Source organism: Phacochoerus africanus, chromosome 9 (genome assembly GCF_016906955.1).
Source record: "Phacochoerus africanus isolate WHEZ1 chromosome 9, ROS_Pafr_v1, whole genome shotgun sequence".
Taxonomy (NCBI): Eukaryota; Metazoa; Chordata; class Mammalia; order Artiodactyla; family Suidae; genus Phacochoerus; species Phacochoerus africanus.
In genome coordinates, this window is record NC_062552.1 from 52,948,154 (window position 1) to 52,962,637 (window position 14,484).

Here is a 14,484-nt window from a genome sequence, read left to right on the forward strand (position 1 = left end):
AGCTACACTTGCTGGCCTACACCACAGCCACAGCAATGCAAGATCCTGGCTGCATCTGTGACCTACACCACAGTTCACAGCAACACTGAATCCTTAACCCACTGAGCAAGGCCAGGGATGGAACCCGCAACCTGAGAGATACTAGTCAGATTCATAACCTGCTGAGCCACAAAGGGAACTCCTAAAGCTGAATTTTCAAGTTGTAACAAATCAGTGTCCAACTATGTGACCGGCATGGATAGTAAAAAAATCTGACAGTGACTATAAGAACTGCTGTGAAAAAAGAAATGGAGAGGAGAATGGGGGAGGTTGATTCACAGAAAAGGAAGCTGGCCTTGCCCTGAGTCTACAGCCAGCAGTGCAGTGTTTACGTTTTCCCCAGAAGGAAGAAAGAAGTCCCGAATGTTTCCTGCCCTGCAGACCCTGCCTTCGTGCCTCCTTGTAGGCCTTTGGTCCAGATTTCGCTGACAGTGATGAGCCGTCAGAGGATCAGCCACTGTTTGTCCCCCAGGAGAGGAGGCACTCAGCACACGATCATTCAACTGTCCTACCAGCAGTCATCGATGCTGTGTCAGCGATGACAAGGACAGTCTCTGCCCTCCAGGGGCAGAGGTCTGGCCTACAGCCTGGCCCTGAGGCTGCAGTGACAGAGGTAAGGATAGAAGGTTGAAGGTTAGAAGCAATGGGTCTCAACCCTGAGGAACTGCAAAGCACATACGTGCGGCTAAGTGTGGGCTCTATGGAACGGGGAGGGCTGGCAGGGAAAATGACAGCAGGAGACCAGTCTGCAAAGTGGGGAGTGGCCGGATCAAAGGCAGGTGGAATAGGAACCAAAAAAGGACTCAGGCCCTGAACTCAGGCAGGCCCAGTGCATCTACCGACTGGCTGTCAAGTCTTAGGTAAGTTACATCATGTCTCTAAGCTTTGGAGTTTTTTATATGCAAATTGGGAAAAATTAGTTACTTACATTTTCTTTCCCTCCCCTCCTTTGCCAAGATCCACCAAGAATATTCCATAAGACATTGACAATGGGCTCAGCCATATGGTGTGCTCTGGCCAGCAGAATGTGTGTGGAAGTGATGGTGGCCAGCTCCAAGTCAAGGCCTTACATGGCATTGCTCTTTTCCCACAAGCCCCTCTTGTGCCTCTGTATCTGCCATGCTTTGGGGAGCTGCTTGTCCAAGAACAGGGAGACACATGGAACAGCTCTGAATCAGACCCACAGCCTGAAGCAGAGCAGCCCCAGCCAACCTGCAGACCCATGAGCAAGGACAGTAAACGTTTATAGCCAAGACAAGGAAAGAATCTAAGAGTCCATCAGTGGATGAATGGATAAAGGAGACTGTGGTATTTTATACAATGGAATATTATTCGGCCATAAAAAAGAAGGGAAATTCTGCTCGCTGCAACAACACAGATGGACCTTGAGGGCATTGTGCTAAGTGAATAAGTCAGAAAAATACTGCAAAATCTCACTCATTGGGAATCTAAAAAAGTTGAACTGAGGAGTTCCTGCTGTGGCACAGTGGGTTAAGAATCCAACAGCAACCATTAAAAAAAACAAAAAGACAACCCACAGAATGGGAGAAAAATTTTGCAAACGACTCAACTGACAAAGGTTTAATCTCCAAAATGTACAAACAACTCATACAACTCAACAACAAAAAAACAAAACAACCCAATTGAAAAATGGGCAGAAGACCTAAATAAACATTTCACAGATGGCCAGCAGGCACATGAAAAATGCTCAACATCACTAATTATTAGAGAAATTCAAATCAAAACTACAATGAGGTGCCACCTCACACCAGTTAAAGAGTGGCCATCATTGGAGTTCCCTTCGAATCTGACTGGGAACCATGAGGTTGCGGGTTCCGTCCCTGCCCTTGCTCAGTGGGTTAAGGATCCAGCGTTGCTGTGAGGTGTGGTATAGGTTGCAGATGCGGCTCAGATCCTCCGTTGCTGTGGCTCTGGCGAAGGCCAGTGGCTACAGCTCCGATTCGACCCCTAGCCTGGGAACCTCCATATGCCATGGGAGCAGCCCAAGAAATGGCAAAAAAAGACCAAAAAAAAGTGGCCATCATTAATAAGTCAACAAATAACAAATGCTGGATAGGGTGTGGATAAAAGGGAACCCTCCTATGCTGTTGGTGGGAATGTAAATTGGTACAACCACTGTGGAAAACAGTAGGGAAGTACTTCAGAAAACTAAATATAGAACTACCATATGATCCAGCAATTCCACTCCTGGGCATATATCCAGACTAAACTTTCATTGAAAAAGATATGCACCCGTATGTTCTCTGCACAATTCACAATAGCCAAGACATGGAAACAAGCCAAATGCCCACATGGATAAATGGATTAGGAGGATGTGGTGCATATACACAATGGAATACTACTCAGCCATTAAAAAGGACAAAATAATGCCATTTGCAGCAACATGGATGGAACTAGAGGCTCTCATACTGGGTGAAGTTAAGTCAGAAAGAGAACGACACCATATGATATCACTTATATGTGGAGTCTAAAATATGGCACAAATGATATATCGACAAAACAGAAAAGATCATGGACATGTAGGACAGACTTGTGTTTGCCAGGGGGAGGGGGGTGGGATGGACTGGGACTCTGGGGTTAGTAGATGAAAATTCTTGCATTTGGAGCGGACAGACAATGAGATCCTGCTGTATAGCACAGGGAATTCTATATCTAATCACTTGTAAGGGAGCATGATGGAGGATAATGTGAGAAAAAGAATGTATGTATATGTATGACTGGGTCACTTTGCTGTACAGCAGACATAGACAGAACATTGTAAATCAATCATAATAAAAAACATCTTTAAAAAAGAATCCAACTGCATGGGCTCAGGTTGCTGCAGAGACACAGGTTCCATCCCCTGCCTGGAGCAGTGGGTTAAAGGACCCAGCAATGCTACCGCTACAGCATGTGTCACAGCTGCTGCTCAGCTTCAGCCCCTAGGCCAGGAACGTCCATGTGATGTGGGGGGCGGGGGGGGCTTAAAAAAAAGACACAGAGAATAGATGGATAGATGCCAGGGACTGGAGGGATGAGGGAAATGAGAAGATATCAGTCAAAGGGTACAAACTTCTGCTTATAAGAGGTATACATTTTGGGGGAGCTAATGAGCAAAAGGGTGACTGTAGTTAATGATACCGAATTGTATACTCAAAAGGTGCTCCAAGAGCAGATCTTAAATGTTCTCATTACACACACACAATGGTAATTATGTGAGGCAGAGGAGTTTAAGGAGAATAACCTCATTGTGGTAATCATTTCACCATCCGTAAGTATCAAATTATCCCTTGTACACTTTAATCTTACACAATGTTATACGTCCATTATATCTCAATAAAGCTTATATGTTCGTTGCTGTAGTACACCAAGAGAAGCAGCACTACTAAAGCAGAAACAAGATGAATACAATGCCCAGCGAAGTTCCCAACAGAAGAAGCTCTTGAAGGCCAGGAGAAGCTCTGCTGGAGGCAGGCAGCATGGCACGAGGAAGAGCATGGGTTTGGGGGGGGTCAATGCCGTCTCATCGACTACATGGCCTTGAGTGCGTTTCTTAGGCCTCTGAGCCAGATTCTTCATCTGTACAGGGGGGATGTTTGTGGTGATACTGCTCATGTACTCAGAGTCATGCCAGGCACACCACAGGTGCTCCAGCAGGGGTGGTTTTACTTATATTACGTACATGGGTATCTTGCCAGGCAGTGGTCTAAACACTTTACCAACAGCGAATGTTTGTACCGACCCTCCATGGTAAGAACTATGATCTTCCTCATTACACAGCTATGCAGACTGAGGCGCTGAACAGCTAAGTGCCATGCCAGGGGGAGGGAGCTGCAAGTAGCAGGCTGAAAGCAGGAAGCCAGAAAGGAGCTGGTACAAGAGCTGAGGTCAAGGGTCAGAGCATGGCTGGACACAGGGGCAAGGAACAGGGGGTGTTCTGCCTGGCCCTGGCAGTGACCCCCCTTCTACCATGATCCCAGATGGGAGAGGGTGGGGTCCACAGCGTGGGAGAAGCATTAGCTTGGAGGGGGGGCTACGTCTCATGGACATCCTCCCACACTTCCCAACACTTTAGCCGTGGGCTCAGAGCATTCACAGCCACAGAAGCAAAGTGGTGGCGGCCCAGGCATTGTGCTGTAAAGTGGACGTGAACGGTTTCCTTCCCATGAAGACGTACCGTAAAACAGTGGGTCCCGGGGTGGTTTTCTTTTGACGAGGACACGAGCCAACAGGGCTACTAGGAGCAGGATGAGGGCAGCAACCCCTACGATTGTCCAGGAACTGCAACGACCAGAACAGGGAAGTGGTCACTTATCAAAACACACACACGGGTGCATGGAATTTCCTGACTATGGAATGCATTCTCTCCCAGCTCTGCCTCAGCCTACACCTCAAGCACTGTGAAGTCAGTGAAGTTTATCTGCAGTACTTGGGCCCCTCCAGGCCGCCGCTGTGACTTTCAGGGACCAGAGCAACCAAGTCCTCACTCTCCCATCATCCTGCTCACCTGCACCATCAACGCGTCTGAGCTCCCTCTGCCGTTGTCCTGCTGCTGCTGTTCCCCCACCCCCACCCCCACCCCCTCACCCCTCCACCATCCTCACCTCCATCCCCGCCCCTGCTCCTCCAAGCCCCTGTTCCCAGGGGCTGACAGGTCTTAACCGCAGGATCTGCCTCCTCCCTCAGGGAACCCTGACCTGGAGTTCCAGGGAGCACGCAGCAGTCACACACGCCTTCTAAGAGGATAAGGAGGAAGGGCCACAGGCCGTGCATATAATCCAAGGGCAGCACACGAGGCCCATCCAAGGAGACTGAGCCAGACCTAAGGCCAGAATGAAGGCAGCCCCTACACCCAGGAAACGAAGCCAGCATCCAACCCCATGCCCAGGAAAACAAGGCGAGGCTAGGATGGACACAGCCCCTGGACTTTCTCCTGGGAAAGGGTGTGGCACCGAGAAGACCAGGGGCCAAAGCCCCTCCTCAGCAGAGCAGCACAAGGACACGAGGCTCAGTGGAGCTAGCGGTCAAGAGACCAGGGTTCTAATACCTACTCTGCCACTGCCTAACTGTGTGACCTTAGGAAAGCCATGTCATTCATCATCTGTTCATTTTATGTATGTATGTATGTATTTGTCTTTTTTAAGGCCGCACCCGCGGCACATGGAAGTTCCCAGGCTAGGGGTCAAATCAGAGCTGCAACTGCTAGCCTATGCCACAGCCTCGGCTCTGCAGGATCCTTAACCCACTGAGCAAGGCCAGGATCGAACCCACATCCTCATGGATACTAGTCGGGTTCGTTACCACTGAGCCACAATGGGAACTCCATCACCATCTGTCTATTAATTTAAAAACATACTGAGGAAAAATGGGTTGCACACCCCTATGTAGCAGGCTCTATGGTTGAAAAAGAAAGGTCCCTGTCTACAGGAAGGGACCTATCTCAATGGGTTCTGAACTCTCTCACCCAGAAGGTCACCTCCAGTCCCACAGAGATGTTTTCTCTCTCACATCTCCACCAACAGGGCATCCGGTTCTAGACAAAGCACTGCCTGGCTCACTCCCATGGCCTGCTACCCTAGGGCCTCCTCAGGGGCCCTTGAGAGCTGCTGCGAGCACCATGACGCTGAGAGGCCTCCATGCCATCACAGAGGACCTTTGGATAACTCTTGTCATTGGCCCTGGGACTTCTGGAAATTACCCTTCTCCAACCACAGACTCCACAGCCCACCCACATCTACCAAGAGCTGAGGGACAAACCCACGCTGACATTCATTCCACACACCTACAGCTAGAGTGGGTACTAGGCACGAGTCAGAACTCTCCCCCAATGTCAGAGAGCTCAGTCAGGATCCCTCTGCTTGTAAGTACATGGGCCCCAAGGAGACTGGTCACAGGTCCAGGGAAGCTTTATCCCCAGGACCTCACCCCAGGCCCCACTTAGAGTCCGGGAGTGGGTGTGCTGGGCCTCAGCAGTACCCAGATCTCCAGATGCCACCCCAGATCTACAGAATCAAAATACTTTGGGGGTGGGAGTTGGAAACAGGCAACTTTTTTTTCAAGACTCCTGGATGAGTATGACACAGAAAGTTTGCCTGAGCCCCCCCCCCCCCCGCTAAGGGGTTCAAGAACTGATGGATGAGTGAGGGAAGGGAGAAAAGGGAGAGGAGGAAGGGAAGGAGAAATGACGGATGGATGGGTGGAGGATGGATAGTGGATGGGTGGAAGAATGGATTGTGGATGGTCATGGACAGATGCATGGACAGATGATGGATGGTCAATGGCGGATGGATGGATGGATGGTGGATGGATGGATGACACAGTTCTATGGTAAGAATGAAGACGACCGTGTCAGTGTCTAGGTAAGAGACTGAAATAGGTTTCCAGTGGTGGACCCCAGCAGATGTTCTGGACTCCTCCTGTAGGGATGAGCCAAAGGAGGAGAGGATGGAAGAGGAAGCTGATGTGGATCAGGAACATGATGCTGGGCGAAAGCATCCTGTGAAGAGGGCAGAGATTAGGTGTGCTCTGTAAGCTGATAGACATTTTAATCACAGCTGTAGGCAGGTAGTGGCCAGGAGACCAACCCCCATCCCTGCTCCGACCAAGGACCTAGGCTGACAGTCAACACCCTCACACAGCTGGTGCTCTTCTGGGCTATGAGAGAGCAGGGCAAACTGGTTCGTGGTGTCCTTTCACACTCCCCCCCTCTAGGGGAGTGGAGGACAATGAAGAGAAACTGGGGCAGCAGATCATCTGTGTCTCCCAGTGCAGTCAAGCTCAGGACCTGCTCGGAACAGGGAGAAATGGATCCAGCAGGGAGGAGGGGTGGGGAGGAGGGGTGAGGGCTGCGACTAACCCAAGGGTGGAAGAGCTGTTGGTCTTGGGATGTGCATGTTGGGGTGGGGGTAACTGATGCCCTTCCACAAACAGACAGCTGCTGAGAGGGGTCAGATATGGATGAGTGTGAGCAGAATGCGTGGGGTGTGTGGTGTGAGAGAGAGAGGGGGAGAGAGGTCCCAACCTCTTCCTGACCCCTTGACTTAATTTGCTTTTTCTGTTTTTCAGGCTTTCGGGAAAGGTCTGGTGGGAAGGGAGCTTCCACTAATTCAACGAATGCCAACCTAACAGGATAACCACTGGGTTACAAGGCCCTGGGCTGGGCAGGACAATACTAAGCAGAGCTACGCCCAGGGAAGGTAAGTTCTGAACCTAGGAAAGTAACTCTTATGGGAAAAGCACAACCAAACGCTTGATAGATCACATCTGTTTGGAGGGAGTCTGGAAGAGGGAGAGGTGGCATTTTGCCGTGAGTTATAAAGTCCAGGTGTGGCCTCACCAATCAACATCAGGGAGGAAGGCATTCTGGGCAGAGGTGACAGTGGGAGCAATGGCGAGGAGGCAGGGAAGTTAACGAGGTCCAAGGGGCGCAGAAGAGTCCAACATGGCTGAAGCAGCAGCGTGGCGGGCGGGGCTGGGGGGCTGAGGCAGAAATGCCCACTGGGGCACAGGAACACCCGTGGGAGGCTTTGCCGCGGTCTGGGTCAGAGAGGGCCAGGGCTGGGAAGGGGGAAACAGATGCTAGCCTAGCCGGGGAATTATGCTGCTGGGGACAGTGGGAGGGTGGGAAGGAGGGAGAGGAGAAAGAAGAGGGAGGAGTCAGATGCTCCTTGAATTTTAACCTGCAGGAGGATGGGAAGCATGTTTGGAACCAATGATTCAAAACTCCGCAGGGCTCAGCAAATGTGTTCAACAATACACCACGATACATAATTCAGTGTGGACTCAGCAAATGCCATCACCATCCTCCCCCTGGTTGAGGCCAAAATCTCAGAGTCATCCTCAGATCCTCTCCAAGCCATGCAATCCTTCCATAAGCTTTGCCGCCCTCCCTCCCAAATACCCCCACACCCAGTCATGTCCCTCTCCTTGTGCTGCTCCCTGTTCCCCTACCCAGAAAGCTCTGTCCCCGCATCTTCCTGCAGCTCATGTCACCTCCTCCAAGAAGTCTTCCCTGACCACCTGTGCCCCCTCGCAGTCACTCTTTCCTGATGCCTCATTTTACATGTTGAGGTCTGTCTCATCACGTGCCTCCCCCATCCCTTGTGGTTTGTTCAGAGCTAGTGCCCCAGCACTTGGAACACTGCCAGGCATATAGTATATACTCAAATTTTTTTTTTTTGTCTTTTTAGAGCCGCCCCACGGCATATGGAGGTTCCCAGGCTAGGGGTCGAATCACACCACAGCCACAGCAACACCCGATCTGAGCCATGCCTGCGACCTGCACCACAGCTCACAGAAACACCAGATCCTTAACCCATTGAGCGAGGCGGCCAGGGATTGAACCTGCATCCCCATGGATGCTAGTCAGATTCATTTCCACTGAGCCACAACAGGCACTCCTGTACTCAAATATTTGTTGAACTGTCCATAATGCCATTTTAGAAGAGCAGAGTCCCCCATGCACTATATTCACAAACATGTAACATTCACTACTCAGAGATACTTCTTCCACGAGTTGTGCTCCAAGACTGGGTCAGACTGAAGGCAGTCACTGCCCATGCCCAGGGAGCACTCAGTATGGATGGGTGCCCTCTGGATAAGGCCGTTAGTAAGTGGTGGCCCCAGCAGGGAAGGAGGAGGAAGTCACCGCCCTGTGGGCAGACACTTTTCCACAGCCTAAAGGTCTGGAGGGGGTTTGCAGCATACAGACTGATGCAATTTCCTTAGCACCAACTGCTATGGGAAACATAACAGGTTACTTCCTCCGCTCCACAGACAGCAAGGAACATCAGCAGGGACGGAGGCCTGGCCCCTTTCCCACTGCCCAAGCAGGCCCGCCACTGTCTGGTGCCATTGGTTGGCCAGGGATCCCCTCATACAGGAGAGACAAGGTTTGAACCAAACCCATATGCTGCCTCCTTCGGCCTCACCCATTTCCTTAGCATGCACCTGCCTCTCTGCCCTACTCCTCCTCCTACACTACAAGGCGCCCTTCACTGTCTTTTTGGATCCTGACAATAAGATGCAAATATAGGCCATTTGACAGACCAGAAAACTGAGGCCAGGCCATAAGGTTAGTGTCAAAGCCAGGCCTAGAACCCAGGTCTTTGCCAATTCATTCTGGGCTATTTCTGCTTGTCATTCACAACAGTTTCTAAAATTAATAAGAAATGACAAGTATGTGTGTGTCCATACATGGAAACGTTCCTGCCAAAAGAGGCATGGCCCAAGGTAACACAGTCAAGCTCCTAGTTGTTGGTGTGTGTACGGCCCCCACCCCTCCCCCTGGGCACTTCAAGGGCAGGGGCATTGCCTTATTGACCTCTGTAACCCCGGATACCTGGCACGGTGCTGGCACAGAGCGGACGCCCAGCACTTGGCCCTAGAATTGCGCCGAATGTCAAGGATGCCAGCCTGAGCAAGGACCCCGGCCCGCGCTACTCAGGGCGCCTCCCCTCCTCCGGCCGGCCGCCAGGAGCCCTAGAGGCCGCCGAACCTCTGCCCTGCAGTTTGCGGCTCAGCCCCATCCGGAAAGTTACTGGGGCTCCTGCCGCGCCGACCCCCGCCGCGCGCGCCCACTCACTCGTGCTGGGCCGCCAGGTGGTTGAAGACGTAGGTGACCGGGATGGCCGAGAGGGACAGCACGAAGACCCCAGTGGCCGCCGAGGCACTCATCGCCGCTGCCGCGCCGCTTGCCCTTCACCGCATCCCGCGCGGGCGCCCCGCCCCAGCTTCCGGCAGCGCCCGCGCCCCTCGGCAGTGCCCTTCGAGGCGCCCCGCGCCGCGCCGCGTCCCGCCCCGCCCCGCGCGCCCCCCGCGCCGCGCCCTCAGCAGCGCCCCCTCGGCGCGCCCGCCCGCAGCCGCCGGGTACGCAGGGCAGCGGCGCAGTTCCCGGAGGCGTCCCAGCGGTCCTCCAGCCCAGGGGCGCTGGGACTCCGCCGCGGGCGAGGGGCGGTGCCGAGGAACCGCGACAGCCCCCTGCCGGGGGGACAGGTGCCCCCGGAGGCGCGCGCTCTGCGGGAAGGCGGAGGTCCGGGAGACGGGCGCGGGGCCCGGGAGACGGGCGCAGCGGGCAGCTTGTCATCGACGACCTGGACAGGCTCTGGGCCGAGCTGCGGGCCAGCAGAAGGTGGAGCCAGACCCGGGGGTGTCACAGCGGGAAGGGCCCGGGAGCTCATCCACGTGGAGAACCCACGGCGGGGGGACGGGATAGGATACACGATCCCGGAACTTTGGAACCTGTGTGCGGAAGCAGCCAAGAAGGGCTCCTGCGCACAGTCTGAATCCCGGTTTAAACTCAGGCTGCTCACTCAACCAGCTGATGACCCACCTTGGTCAAGCGCTCAATGTGTTATCTTTCCCCTTCTCTACCAAATGGAGATAACACCCATCAGTGTGATTGTGGGATCCATGAGGCGCTCGCCTCCTAGTACTATCACCTGCACTTCCCACTTTCTAATTGGAACTGACGCTCAGAGGAATACAATGATTTAAGAGACTAGAATGCCATTTATTTCTACTCTCGGTAGCGTTCCTGGAAGCCAGCTTACCACCAGCCTGCAGGTGCTAGGCCATACAGGGTACAAGGGCCGGAAGGGAAGTGGCTTTAAGAGAACAGCTTAAGCAACCAAGGGAAGCGCATGTCGTTAGTGATCTTACAACTACTAGCAAGCTGAAGACACCATTGGGCTCTCTTTTCTAGTAGCCACATAAAAAAGTAAAAAGACAGAGGTAATTTTCTTTTTTAGGGCTGCACCTGGGGCATATGGAAGTTTCCAGGCTAGAGGTCAAATCAAAGCCACAGCTGCCGGCCTACACCACAGCCACAGCAACACAGTATCTGCACCGTCATCTGACCTACACCCCAGCTCACGGCAGTGCCTGATCTTTAACCCATTGAGTGAGGCCAGGGATCGAACCCATGTCCTCATGGATACAAGTCAGGTTCTTAAGCCGCTAAGTCAAAACAGGAACTCCTGAAACTGATTTTAATAGTGTATTTTATTTAACACAATATAGTGAAAAGAGTCATCATTGTCAAAGATATTAATAGGATAATTTATAACCTTTTTAAAATACTAAATCTTAAAAGTTTTTTTATATTTTTGTATTTTACACTTAAAAGGATAATTCATTTCAGCCTAGTCACATTTCAAGTGCTCAGTAGCCACATGTGGTCAGTTGCTTCTGTATTGAGCATCACAGCCCTAGACTTATTCCTCCTTATCATATCAACCTGGCTTCCATTATGTTCTCTGCAACTGTAAGAATGGATATGATAATTAAATCATTAATAAACTTACTCAAACATTCTCAGAGGATCTACCATGATTCCAGCATTGTTCTGAGAAGCGATCACACAAAGATGAATTACAAATACATCTTGCCCATGAAGACCACAGCCTAGTGTGAGAAAAACGTGTAAACAGTTAGCATGCAAGGCTATAAAAAATTTATGTACAAAGTGCTGTAGGAACTACCAATTCTGTCTGGAGGAGTCAAGAAAAGCTTCAGGGAGGAGGGGAGTCTTTAGACCAGCCTTGCAAACAAATAGTAGCTGTCCAAGCAGACAAGGAATAGTGGAGTTTTCCAAAAAGTGGAAACAGCACGTGGTAAAGGCAAAAATTTATGAGAGAGCATGTCACTTGATGAACCTCAAGTTGTTTGCTCTGGTTGGAAATCCTAGGGTGTTGTGTATGAGAGGAGCTGGTGGGAAGTGAAGATGGGGAGGTGATCAGGGGCTCAACCTCAGAAAACCTCAAGGGCAGGAAGAATTCGAGATTTACAAGTGGCAGGAGAGCCTGACTTAGAGTAACATCTTTAAAGCTCTGCCTGGCAGCTGAGGGGGACCATAGTTCAGAAAGAGGAGTCATGGGACACAAGAAGATCAATTAGGAGCCTTATTCTAGCAAGAGATGCCGAGGACCTGAACCAAAGTGATGGCAGTGAGGGGCAGGGGCAGGTGTGAAAGATCTGGATAGGAATTGTAGGAGGAGAGAGTTGGAAGGAGGGGTTGAGGTTGAATTTGGTTTTGGATATGTTGGATTTCCAGTATCCGTGGGGCTCCCGGAAGGAGCTGTCCTATAGGCAACTGGGGATACTAGTCCTTAGCACCGAGATAGGCACAGGCTGCAGATACAGATCTGGTGGCACCAGCTTAGACGTGTAGCTTAAAACAAGGAAATGAATTCAGTGTCCCAGGAAGAGGGTAGAGTCGAAGAGCATGCTAACAGAGACCACCTGAGAGGGATTGGTGAGCATTTCCATCAGCAAAGTGGCACAAGGGCATCTGAACTCAAGGGCAGAAGCACCCTACATCCCAGACCTGTGAATGCTCCCTAGGAATCTGCAAGGGACCTGAGGGCTATAGCAAAGCTTTGGGGGTACTTTGGTATACATATTGGAGATGATGTAATTTGGCTAAAAACCATTCGTCTTAATGCTGAAAACATGAGCAGTCAGAATGCTTATAGTGGAGAAGACAATTTGATAGAGACACACTCCAGGCTTGGGGGAGGGGACAAACCCAGTGACTATAATCTCATTCTCCAGCACTGCAGTAGTCTGCAAATTATAAAAGAATTTCATCAACATTATCTCCTTTAATCTTCACAAGAGTTCTCTGAAGAATATGGAGTGATTTATGGATGAAGAAACTGGGGCTCAAAGAGGTTCAGCAACTTGCCCAAGGTCAAAGGGCTAAGAGAGGATGAACTTGAATGCAAGTCACTATGCCCTCAATGCCACGGCTGACCAGCAGCAAAACACCACACTGGGCACCTTAGAAACAGTGGATGGACATCCTACAGATTTGGCCAGTTGACTCTTTGCCTAGGAGGCTGAGTTCTCGAGCTCTGCTCAGTGCATATCAGTAATTATGGAGTTCCCATTCTCTTAAAAAAAAAAGAGGGGGTTGGATATGACCTAAAAGTCCTTCAGACAATAAAATTGTTTTGTTTTTGATTTTCAGGAGTTTTTGTTTGTTGTTTGTTTGTTGTTTTTGTTTTTGTTTTTTTAGGACCATCCATCTTGCAACCCATGAAGGCTAATATTGTAGCTGTGAAATTTGACTCCAACCTTCCTGGAAGCAAAATTAGACATGTGGAGGCCTGTGCACTGCCCATTCCCTGGTGAGAAAGACAGTGTTTGGTGTGTTGATTCAAAATAATTGATTCATGGGGGATTAAACTGAAGAGCCCTTGACCGTGCCTGATTCTGCCATGGTGGGGAAGTGAAAGCAAAACTGAGAACTTGGTCCTGTAGGAAGTAGGAACTAAGGAAGAACGATGCTAGGCAGGGAGCACAGAGTGAGGCTCTTCTGGGAGCGCAGAGAAGCCATCCCACTGTTCACTCTCTAGCCACAGCCCTTGGCTCTCTTCCCGTCATCACATGCTTCAGCTTTCCACCTCTTTCTTCCTTCCTTCCTCTCTCTCTCGCTCTTTTCCTTCATCCATCCATCCTTCCTTCCTTTTCTTTTCTTTCTCATATTGTAGCTGATTGACAATATTGTGTTAGTTTTCGGGTGTAGAGCAGAGCATTTCAGTAATTTTTGCAGATTATATTCCATTATGGGTTATTACAAGACATTGGTTATGACTCCCAATGTATACTCCAATACAGTATATCCTTGTTGCGTATCCATTTTATATAGAGTATCTTGTATCTGTTAATCCCATACCCCCAATTTGTCTCTCCCCATTTCCCTCTCCCATTTTGTCAACTTTTTTATCTTTCTGACAAAACTGTATCTGTGTTCTCCTGAAAGGGTGGACACTCTAGATAAATGTGCAAAGAACAATCAAACAGATTGATCTGTAGGTGTATAGAGACAGAAAAATGACCTGAGAGTGACCAAGGCAAGGGTGATGCACTTAAGTAGGTAGGTTACCAAATCCTATCCAGAGAAGGGACCAGAGAGTGACCAGTCCACTCAAAGAAACATTGTTATCTTAAACACTAAGTTACATTAAACACTGGCTTTGCATTTGGCCATGAATACCTGATTTGTATTAATATGCTACCATGCTTAACATGGATATTTTTGGGCAGCACCAGGCACAGAGCAGATGCTCAATAAATGCTCACTGAAGGGAGAGGTAAAGTTAGCATGTAAAATATTTGTCAAAAAGTCTTGCGCAGCTGCTAGATGAGATCTGCACCATTGCCCTGGGTTTCCTAGCAACCAAAGAAAAGAGGGAAACATCATGGAATAACATTCGCAGTGTCCATAAGATAAAACAGATCAGTTGCTCAGAAGAACTCTTTCATGGCTCCTCTTAAAGGGAACACCATGTCATATAGTATGTCCTCAGCAACATTCCTACAACAAATATAGAATCTAACTCTGCCCAGTTGCCTCTCAGTGCATCTTCAATGCATGTGGTTGGCATATTCCAAGAGCCGCTCAGGGCAAAGGAGCCAAAAGAATTCCACGCAGATAAGCAA

General features: G+C 50.2%; 1 protein-coding gene across 4 annotated transcripts in view; it reads right to left on the reverse strand.

Moving 5' to 3' along the window:
- Positions 1-9,809, reverse strand: part of TM6SF1 (transmembrane 6 superfamily member 1) — a 28,451-nt gene extending 18,642 nt beyond the window's left edge. For 2 of the 4 annotated variants that reach the window (XM_047797648.1, XM_047797651.1), the window contains exons 1-2: positions 9,623-9,809; positions 4,217-4,320 (exon numbers count right to left, since the gene is read on the reverse strand). Coding sequence is in view for 2 of the 4 variants with exons in the window: in XM_047797651.1 (XP_047653607.1) it covers positions 4,217-4,320; positions 9,623-9,714 (196 nt within the window). In the remaining 2 variants the exon portion in view is untranslated. Of the gene's footprint in view, positions 1-4,216; positions 4,321-9,622 lie in introns of those variants that run through there. The other 2 variants (XM_047797649.1, XM_047797650.1) reach the window with 2 other exon arrangements.
- Positions 9,810-14,484: the final 4,675 nt, after the last annotated feature.